The following is a 10,751-nucleotide window of genomic DNA, read 5'->3' as shown; positions in this document are numbered from 1 at the left end:
GAGGCTGCATCTGCACTGCAGAAATAATCCAGTTTGACACCACTTTAACAACCATGGCTCAATGCTATGGGATTCTGGAATGTGTAGTTTGTTGTAGCTTTGCTCTGGTGCCACGACAAGCTACAATTCCCAGAATTCCGTAACAATGAGCTGTGGCCGTTAGTGGTGTCAAACCAGATTATTACTTGCGCTGCATCCACAATCTGGTTTGACACCACTAACTGCCATAGCTCAATGTTGTGGAATTCTGGGAACTGTAGTTTGCTGTGGCACCAGAGCAAAGCTACAACAAACTACACATTCCAGAATCCCATAGCATTGAACCGTGGCCATCAAACTGAATTATTTCTGCAGTGCAGATGCAGAGCAAGTCTGGTTCCTCCCTGGCATCTCTTTCCACCATTTGAGATCCACTGATTTATCCCATTTGAACAGAGGAGGACTGGAATGTCTTTTTCTTTTTAAAAAGTCAGGGCTGGATTGGAAGTATCTATCTAGAGCATCATCCTTTCATATATATAGGTGAATATATATATATATATATATATACAACCCCATTGCTGCCATGCAGGAACTCTACTAGCAGCATCGCTGGACAGCACGCCATCAAGCCTCTATTTAAGCCTCAGGTATCAGACTATCAGAAGTTCATCCTAGGTGAGCTTGGAATTTCTTCTCCTGTAGTTTGCATCCATTACTCTGGGTCCTTTCTCTAGTTCTCTGCTCCACAGCATATGGCTGGAGGCATGAATGCAAAGTAAAGGAAAAGAGCTTCCCCTAAATGTTTAGGCGGAACATCTTCTGTCTGTAAGAGCTGTTTGACAGTAAAACACTATCTGAGAGGTGTGGTGGAGTCTCCTCCTTTGGAGGTTTTGTTAAACAGAGTCTGGATGGCATCTGTCAATGGGGGTGCTTTGATTGTGAGGTTCCTGCATGGCTGGAGGTTAGACTGGATGGCCCCTGAGGTCGGTCTTCCAACTCTATGATTCTATGATTCTTACACCCAGGAACCCCAAGTACTTGGGTCCTGGGTGTTCAAGCCATGTATCCTCTTTTGGGAAAGCAAAGGCCATGGTGACCAGTCAGAGTAATGGCACTTCCTTGGAATGTTTGTTGGCAGGCGATAGAGATGGCTGAAGGCCGGCTGCTGACCCTCGCTATCAGGAGGATCTCAGATATGTGCATGAGAGACTGATTTGAACCTCCTGGGCAGAATCCTATCATTCAGGGCAGAACACTTGCGTTGCACATAAGTCCTGGTTCAGGGACCCACGACCAGTTAGCAAACAATAGGAAAGATGCTCCAGGCAGAGCAATGATGCTCTGAATCCAGCGTTGTTTGACATCAAATTGACTTTGACATTTGGTTACCTTTGAACAAGTGCTTTTAGTTGTGGTCATTTTGAAAGAAGGACATGCGAATCGTGTTGCAGCCAGAGTGACCAGATGTCCTCACTGCAAAGGAGGACAAGGCACTGCAAAATGCAGGCATGCAGAAAATTCAGGGGGGGGCATAGGCACAAAAAGCTAAAAATGCTATAAAATATAAATTCATTTTGCATGGTGTAGTTACAGCTTCATTGCGTACACTGTATTTGATTATCCAATAACATCCAAAGACCATCAGCAGTGATACCTTTATGGAACACCAAAATGGCCAATAACATATTGCAAGCATCAACCCCACCAGCTCCTTCATCACGCAAAGTGTTAAAAACCATACAGCTAATGCCTCGCCTGAGATAAGCCAGTCAAACTTCAAAGCTACATTGTGTACAATGTGCATAATGGTATCCTGTTTGGTGGATTTTGAATGTATGGATGGGTATATGGCCAACACGGCTACCCCTGGCTGAATCTGATTAAGTAGAATCAGAGAGTTTGGAAGAGACCCCAAGGCCATCCAGATCCAACACCATTCTGCCAGTGCAGGAATCCATTAGATCAAGATCGCATCCCCAACAGATGGGCCAATCTGCGCAGCGCTCTCTTAAAAGAGACCTCCAAGAAGATGAGCTCCGCGGGTTACACACCGCCATTTAGTACGTATTCTATACGTACTAGGTTTAGGAAGGGGCGGTGCTTCCGCCCCCCCCTAACCCTAGTAGGTATAGACATCGTACAGTGGCAGCGCCCTGTCATACGGGCCCCATCTTTACGTATCGGACCTGTGCGTCCGGATGTCATGCGGCTTCTATAGTCGCGAGTCCCCCCAGGCGCCTCCGCGACGTCATAGAGCGCGTGCAAGAAGAAGCTCCAAAATGGAGCTTATTTTTTGCTCTGTGCGGGAGCCGCGCGGGGTGGCTGCTGTGGCTCCCTCACGGAGCAAATGGCGCCGGCAGGAGACCCCTCAAAGCGGCGGTCTACTATAACCCGCCTCTATTACACTCCAGGGGAGTCTGTTCCACAGTCAAACAGCCCTTACTGTCAGAGTTCTTCCTAATGTTGAGGTGGAATCTCTTTCTCCTGTAGCTTGCATCCATTGCCGGGTCCTGTTCTCGGGAGCAGCAGAAAACAGCTGCTCCCTCCTAATGTGACATCTTTCAAATATTTAAACAGGGCTACAATCACCCTTACCTTCTCTTCTCAGGCTAAACATCCCCAGCTCCCTGAGTCGTTCCTCATAGGGCAAGGTTTCCAGACCTTTCACCATTTTTGTCGCCCTCCTGGACACGCTCCAGTTTCTCAATGTCCTTTTGGAATTGTGGCGCTCAGAACGGGACACAATATTCCATGTGGGCCTGACAGAGCAGAATATAATGGCACATACTTCTCTTCGTGATCAGAGACACTATACTTTTATTGATGCAGCCTAGAATTTGCATTGGCCTTTTTAGCTGCCGCATACACTGTTGACTCATGTTTCAACTTATGGTCTACTTGACTCCTAGATCTCTTTCACATGTACTTTCATTCAGCAATGTGTCTCCCATCCTATATCTGTGCATTTCATTTTTTCCTGCCCTAAGTGCAGTACCTTGACATTTCTCTGTGTTGTTTTGTTGTGTGCCTTCAAGTTGATTCCAACTTATGGCGACTCTATGTGGGGGGTTTCCTGGCAAAGGTACTTCAGAGTGGATTTGCCATGGCCTTCTCTGGCTGAGAGAGTGTACTTGCCCAAGGTCACCCAGTGGGCTTCATCGCCAAGCTGGAATTCAAACCCCAGACTGCTGAGGTTCAATGTATGCAATTTTAATTTCGTGCACAAAGTATTAAAATGTGGGTAATAAAGGCCTTCTATGCACAGAGTGCGCGCTTCCCCACTCAGCCCTGGCCTTCCTACTGTTGCTAGAGTTGAGTGTTTAGAAAGATGGGATTTGTTATTAGTAGACTCCTTGATGTTTCAATTGTTTTAATGTTAAATCTGGTATGTTAGTATTGCATTAACTATAGAATAGTGACAGTTTGGGGAAGTGTAGAATTTTATTTATTGTTAATGTGGTTTGTTTTAACTTATGTATTTAGTTAAGGTAAAGGCTGATTAATTAGTGTAATTCATGTAACAGTCTCCTTTGTTTTGTTTATGTATTTTGTTAACCGTTTGATCTATGGAAAAGCGGTAGATAATAAATGTTTTATTATATTATTATTATTTTGTTTGCCTTCAAGTCGTTTCTGACTTACGGCAACCTTAAGGCAAAGGTTTTCTTGGCAGATTTGTTCAGGGGGAATTTGCCTTGCCTCCAAGGCTGAGAGAGTGTGCTTAACCAAAGTCACCCAGGTGGTTTCCCTGCTAAGCTGGGATCCAAACCCTCGTCTCTAAGTCACTGTCCAGTGCTCAAACACACTAAGCCATGCTGGTCCATCTTTGTATAGGTGTGCATGAAACAGAAATGCATTTCACGTTTAGACCTAGGCCCCACTCTTACATCTCATTATGATAGGCAAATGTTCCAAGGCTGATAAAAATTGAAATACAAAACAGTTCTGATCTCAAGCATTTCAGACAAGGGAGACCTGTAACAGATATTTCTGACAGAAGCTGTTGGATAAAAGAGGATAGCTCCTGGACCAGAACTTTAAGGACATAAGACATTGTCTTATATAGGTATGCTCTTGACAAGAGAATGTTGTTCTGTGGTTGACAACTGCTCTCAAATCAGCTTCAACAGGTGTATTGCCATCTCCCCCACTTTTCCTACTGGCTTTCTACCTTTACAAGCATCACGTTCTTTTCTAAGGAGTCATGCCTCCATATCCAGGGATTTTTGTTTTAATCCATGGGATTCAAGCATCCACAGATTGACAATATTCCAAAAATATATATATAAATTCCAAAAAGCAAACCTTGATTTTGCTGTTTTATATATAGGGAAACCATTTTACTACTGCATTGGCATTTAGTGGGACTTGAGTGCGTATGGATTTGGTATCCAGGGGTGGGTGGGTCCTGGAACCAAACCCCAGTGGATAACAAGGGCCTTTGTATGTCCAAAGTACGACACTTTAGCTATCTTGGCTTCGTGAAGATTCATGGTGAGTCGACACTGTGGAAGTAATGCTCCACTTTAAAGTGCTGTAGCTCCATCCTAAGAGTCCTGGGATTTGTAGTTTTAAAGGTTAGTAGCCTTCTCTGCTGCAAGAGTGTCTTGCAAAGGTACAGATCCCAGATTTCGTGTAGCATGGATGCATGCAGCTAAAGTGGGGTCAAACTGCTTATTTCTACAGTGTAGATGCAAGCTCAGACTTGACTTGCTTTTGGACGCACTGTGTGTGTTTTTTGCAATCCCAGAGTGACCAGATGTCCAAACTGCAAAATGATGACCTCCAAGAGCAATGGCGGACATGACCAAATAAAAGCTAAAATCACTTACATAAAGGCAAATTCATGCCTCTCAGTCTGCTCAAAATGGAGGACATTTGAAATTCCTCCTGGACAGAAGGCTAGAACAGGAGGACCAGGGAAATCCATTTTGATAGCCTTTTAACCATGAGCAGCTAAAGGCAAGGACTTTTTTATACTATTCTAGATGGATTCTACACAGATGAGTTGGGCTCAGTCTGGTGGGAAGAACTACAAGAGTATAGTTATTAAATTAAATCAAATATTATTGAAATATTAGCCACTGAAGAAGGCTGATGTGTAAACACGTCTAGCCTAGCTTTATTGAAGGCTTGTTTAGATCCATGGTTATAGCACAATTATTCCACTTTTACTGCTATGGCTGCCTCCTATGGCATTCTGAGGTTTTGTGTTTAGTGGAGCCTAAGATGTCTCTAGTGAGAATTCTTAATGCCTAAACTGAAAATCCCAGATTCCACAGGAGGCAGCCATGGCAGGTCAGGGGCATGAATTTTGTAGGCACGGAGCAGAGCAGTGGAGGCAGGAGGCTTGGAGATGTCTTATCCACTGGCTTGCCATGGGTCCAATTAACAACAAAACAGCAATATATTTTAACTTTTGAAGCCGTAGCTGCTTAAATTTGTAGAGAGAAGGATCTCTGGACATGGGGCGACTGTAGAATCATAGAGTTGGAAAGGGATCCTATCTAGTGCAGTTCATGCCATGGAGGAAGGCACAACCGCAGCACTTCTGACGACTGTCCCCATCCAAGACCCTCAAAGAGGAGGACCATCGCCCTCCAAGGCAATGGATTCCACTGTCGAACAGCTTTTACAGTAAAGAAAAATTCTTTGCAATTTTTAGGTGGAATCTCTTGTCTCATCATTTGAATCCATTAGTTAATCCGGGGAATTGGGGACAGTCGGAGGAGGGTTGCTATGACTCCGGTGGTAATGAGCTCTGACATTTATCTTGGGCATACAGCTGAGAGGTGTGGGCTCACTTCCAGTTAAACGCGGTTTAATGATGTGATGGGCTGTGTTGCATCTATTTATTGGTGAGCCTCATGTGGCATCTGCCGAAATCACACAAGACAATCACCCAGTGGGGACGACCCGGGTGCGAGAGGCGTGAAAGCTGGGAGAGTGTTGCATGTGATGGTGGAACCACAGAGAGGTTTTTTGGGGATGAGTGGAGGGATGGGAAGATGACTGCCTACCCTACCAGGGAAGAAGACCCTTACAGCGCCATCCTATGCAAAAGTCTTCCACCATCTGTGAAACTAACCTCTTCTCTCTCCTGCCTTCCAGAAGTTACAGTAGTTTCCAAAGATGCTACATACTTGATTTTCCAGACATTTTCTTGCTAGTGGCCTTGAGTCAGTCTCGACTCAAGGTGGCCCTGGTGGATGAGGCACTCCAAGTCCTCCACTCGGATCTCTCTGCTCTGAGTCTATCATCTGTGCTTTTGGGTCTTCCCTCTTCCTGCTTCCGTTACTTTCCTAGAATTCCTCGTTTTTTTCCATGAGTTTGCCTTCTCATGATGTGGCCAAAATAGGACAGCCTCAGTTTAGTCATCTTGGCTTCCAGGGAGAGTTCTAGCTGATCTATTCCATGGACACCATTTGTTTGTCTTCTTGGCCACCCATGATATATCACATGCATTTATTTTCTTCCTATTCACTTTTTTCACTGTCCGCTCTTGCACTCTGTACAGGGTGACAGAGTCTATGATATCTTGTCAATCTTAATGCTGAATTGAATATCTTGGTGCTTAGTATTTGTCTGGTTCTTTCATGGCTGCATTTCCCATTCCTACTCTTCTTCTGATTTCTTCACTGCAGTCTCCATTCTAATCAATCTTTGATCCAAAGTAGGGGAACTTTTTAACCATTTTAATTTCTTTGTTGTCTATATTTATTTATGGAGATCTTCCTTTGGCAGGGCCGATGCGGCCCCTAGGCCATATGTGTTTCAGAGTGTCACTTGGTTTGAGCTGCACTTCCGCACCCACCCCTGGGGATGCCCATGGTGAATGCTACAAGTTGAATGTAGTAATCATCCCCTAGAGTGTCACTTGGTGCAGGCTGCACCCCGCACCCTAGCGATGCCCCGTGATGGGGCAGGTTGGCTGTGGGTCATCCCCGTTTTCAGTGTCACCTGGTGTGTGCTGTATCCCCAGCACCCCCTTAGTGACCCTGGTGAATGGTGCAAGGTTGGCTTGTGGTGGCACCCCCTGTTCAGTGTCACCCGGCTGGTGTGTCTGTAACCCCAGCACCCCCTTAGTGACACCCCTGGTGAATGGTGCAAGGTTGGCTTGTGGGGTCATCCCTGCTTTCAGTGTCACCGGTGGTGTGCTGTATCCCCAGCACCCCCTTAGTGACACCCCTGGTGATGGTGCAAGGTTGGCTTGTGGTGTCTCCCCTCTTTCAGTGTCACCCGGTGTGTGCTGTATCCCCAGCACCCCCTTAGTGACACCCCTGGGTGATGGTGGCAAGGTTGGCTTGTGGTGTCACCCCCTCTTCAGTGTCACCCGGTGTGTGCTGTATCCCCAGAACCCCTTAGTGACACCCCTGGTGAATGGTGCAAGGTTGGCTTGTGGTGTCACCCCTCTTTCAGTGCACCCGGTGTGTGCTGTATCCCTACGCCCCTTAGTGACACCCCTGGTGAATGGTGCAAGGTTGACTTGTGGTGTCACCCCTCTTTCAGTGTCACCCGGTGTGTGCTGTACCCCAGCACCCCTTAGTGACACCCCTGGTGAATGGTGCAAGGTTGGCTTGTGGTGTCACCCTCTTTCAGTGTCACCCGGTGTGTGCTGTATCCCTGCACGCACCCCCTTAGTGACACCCCTGGTGAATGGTGCAAGGTTGGCTTGTGGGGTCATCCCTCTTTCAGTGTCACCCGGTGTGTGCTGTATCCCCAGCACCCCTTAGTGACACCCCTGGTGAATGGTGCAAGGGTTGGCTTGTGGTGTCACCCCCTTCAGTGTCACCTGCGGGTGTGCTGTATCCCCACCCCCTTAGTGACACCCCTGGTGATGGTGCAAGGTTGGCTTGTGGTGTCACCCTCTTTCATCGTGTCACCCGTGTGTGCTGTATCCCCAGCACCCCCTTAGTGACACCCTGGTGATGGTGCAAGGTTGGCTTGTGGTGTCACCCCTCTTTCAGTGTCACCCGGTGTGTCTGTATCCCAGCACCCCCTAGTGACACCCCTGGTGAATGGGTGCAAGGTTGACTTGTGGTGCCCCCCTGCCCCCCACCCCGGCTTAGAGTGTCACCTGGTGCTGGTCACATCCCCCTGCACCTCTTTAGTGATAGCCCTAGCTGGGGAAAACAGAGGGAGAGAGAGAATGTACGTGGACAATAACATGCCAGAGCAAAGCACTGCCTTCCCCATCTGAAGCAATCTGACGCATCTTTGGCCAGCGTTCGGTTGTTAGTGCGTGTGTGTGTGTGTGTGCACGGTGTGTGTTTTTTACGGGAAGCATCTGGCCATGTATAACACGGGATTTCCTTTGTGAGCTCTTTGAAGCTCAGGAAAGGATCTGAACGCCCTGTCTTGGGAAAAACACAAAGGTTGCTTGCTTGCATGTTCCATTCTGTGTGGCTCCAGTGCTTTCGGCACAGAGAGAAGCAGCAGGGAGGGGAGGGAATGGTGAGTTCGGTTGGGAAGGAACAATAGTCCTCGACGTTCCAGTCACAGGGTTCCTGGCAGACTGAGCCAAGCACTCTTGAGACGGAGAGAAGGAGACGCTCTCTGGCTTTGCTTGCCAGCAAAGCTCATCCCCTCTCGGCTGCCAGCCCTGGGGGAGATGAGGGGGCCCAGGGAGACTCAGCCGGCAGTCCCCTGGTGGGTTCAGAGACATCAATGGACTCTCCAGTAGCAGGATGATGGAAGAGGTTACCAAGCGGTAAGGGGTTGCATGGGGAGAGGTTCACAAGGGTTCGGCGACTAAAATCCAGTGTGAATCAAAGACATTTCCCTCTGTGGGGGACCACTTACTCTGGTCCGGATGATAACATTTCCACAGCAGCTGGCTTTGAAAAAAGGAAATCCTTGAGTTATGTCGAGGAAGATTTAGCTTAGCTTTCCTGTTGCACAACCGTTTCTGATCAAGTGCTGAAAGAGGCTTTCTTTCCCCTGTAACTCTAGGAGAAATTAAAAAGATTGGGCCTGGTGAGTCCAGAATCCAACCAGAGGGACCGCAGAAATATATTTGTACATTTTCTCTTATTTGTTCTTCTGGGACTTGTAAAACCTTTCTAGCCCTCAAGTAAGCTCTCGCCTTCAAAGCTTAAGAAGTGCAAGTCGTGGTGCAAAACTGAATGGTTGTGGTGTTGATCTAATTTGTGTCACAGGGGTCTATTGACAGTGCTAGTAACATGATGGGGGCAAACAACAAATCTAAATGCGGGAAAGAAATGCATCTCTCTTTTTATTTTCTTGGGGCTTTGTAAAACCTTTCTAGCTGCCAAATGAAGTCTCTTCCAAAGTGTAAGCGCAACTAGTGGAGAACAAATGGATGGTATAGTGTTGGTCTAGTTGGTATCAAAGGGGTCTGTTGGACAGTGTCAGTGACATTACCGATGGCAAACAAGTTCAACTGTTGCGAAAGAAAGGCATTTCTTCTTTTAATTTTCCTGTGGCTTTATGAAATCATTTTAGCTGCCAAGTGAACTCTCTCTCTCCAAAGCTTAAGAAACTAACTTATGGAGTGTGGCGTTGGTCTAGTCTGGTATCACAGGGGTCTATTGGACAGTGTCGGTGGCATCACTGATGGGAAAACAACAAACCCAACTGTAGGGAAAGAAATGTATTTTTTTTCCTTTTAATTTTTCGGGGGCCTTTTTAAACTTTTTCAGCTCCAAACAAAATCTCCTCTCCAAGCTTAAGAAGGGCAGCTTCCAGAGCTAAACTGAATGGATCACAGGGGTCTATTGGACAACGCCAGTAAAATCACGGATGGCAAAAACAAGTTCAAACGGGGGGAAAGAATGTATTTCTTCTTTTAATTTTTCTGGGGCTTTGAAAAAAAATTTTTAGCTGCCAAGTGAATTTCTCCTCCAAGGCTTATAGTGGCAACAGCAGACTAAACGGATGAGTATGGTGTTGGTTTAATCTGGTATCAAAGGGTCTATTGCACAGCGCCAGTGACGTCAGTAATGCTGTTCTAGTCCTATTTGTCATCACACCTCTTGGAAACATTTTTAAAGGTCTCGTTTGTTAATGAACAGGCAATCTTTCTGCTTGAAGGGGCTCATTTATCCCAGTGGTACCAACCTAAACCTTTTATCCTTGGACCCTCCCTTTACATATGGATGTCTTCCCCCCATTCAATGTAGCATGTGCGTAAAAATATTTTGTTTTGTTTAGTGTGCATATTTTCATTCACACTTTCATGTACATTCACATTTATTAAGTCAATGCATGTGTGGATTTTAACATGAAAACGTTTGGGAAGAGGAGGCCGGGATCAGGGTTTCCAAGGCTGCATCTGCACTGCGAAATAATCCAGTTTGACACACTTTACAACCATGGCTCAATGTTGTGGAATTCTGGAATGGGTATTGTTTCTGAGCTTTGCTCTGGTGCCACGACAAGCTAACATTCCCAGAATTCCGCTGAAAGCTGTGGCCGTTAGTGGTGTCAAACCAGATTATTACTACTTGCCGCTGGAGGAGGAACTGGAATGTCTTTTTCTTTTTAAAAAGTCAGGGCTGGATTGGAAGTATCTATCTAGAGCATCATCCTTTCATATATATAGGTGAATATATATATATATATATATATATGATATTTTGAGAGAGAGAGAGAGAGAGAGGAAAGAGTTATATTTTTTAGTTGAATAATGTTTCCCTTGAAGACAGTGTCCACAACGGTTTTGCTTTTTTTGGAAGAAGAGTAAACACATTGAATTAGATCTAGCCATTTGTTGGAAAGCCAATTCTGGATGGAAATACATTCCCATT

General features: G+C 46.1%; 1 protein-coding gene across 5 annotated transcripts in view; it reads left to right on the top strand.

The window, feature by feature from the left end:
• ARRB1 (arrestin beta 1) overlaps positions 1 to 10,751 on the top strand; it is a 171,521-nt gene that overhangs the window by 94,690 nt on the left and 66,080 nt on the right. Inside the window, exon 1 of one of the 5 annotated variants that reach the window (XM_042459399.1) lies at positions 8,579 to 8,692. The exons of the other annotated variants lie outside the window; for them this stretch is intronic. Within the exon in view, the coding sequence (XP_042315333.1) occupies positions 8,670 to 8,692 (23 nt within the window). The 5' untranslated portion in view covers positions 8,579 to 8,669. Of the gene's footprint in view, positions 1 to 8,578; positions 8,693 to 10,751 lie in introns of those variants that run through there. 5 annotated transcript variants of the gene reach the window in all.

This window comes from Sceloporus undulatus, chromosome 3 (assembly GCF_019175285.1).
Source record: "Sceloporus undulatus isolate JIND9_A2432 ecotype Alabama chromosome 3, SceUnd_v1.1, whole genome shotgun sequence".
Taxonomy (NCBI): domain Eukaryota; kingdom Metazoa; phylum Chordata; class Lepidosauria; order Squamata; family Phrynosomatidae; genus Sceloporus; species Sceloporus undulatus.
The sequence above is the reverse complement of the archived record's forward strand: the minus strand, read 5'-3'. Positions and strand labels throughout refer to the sequence as shown.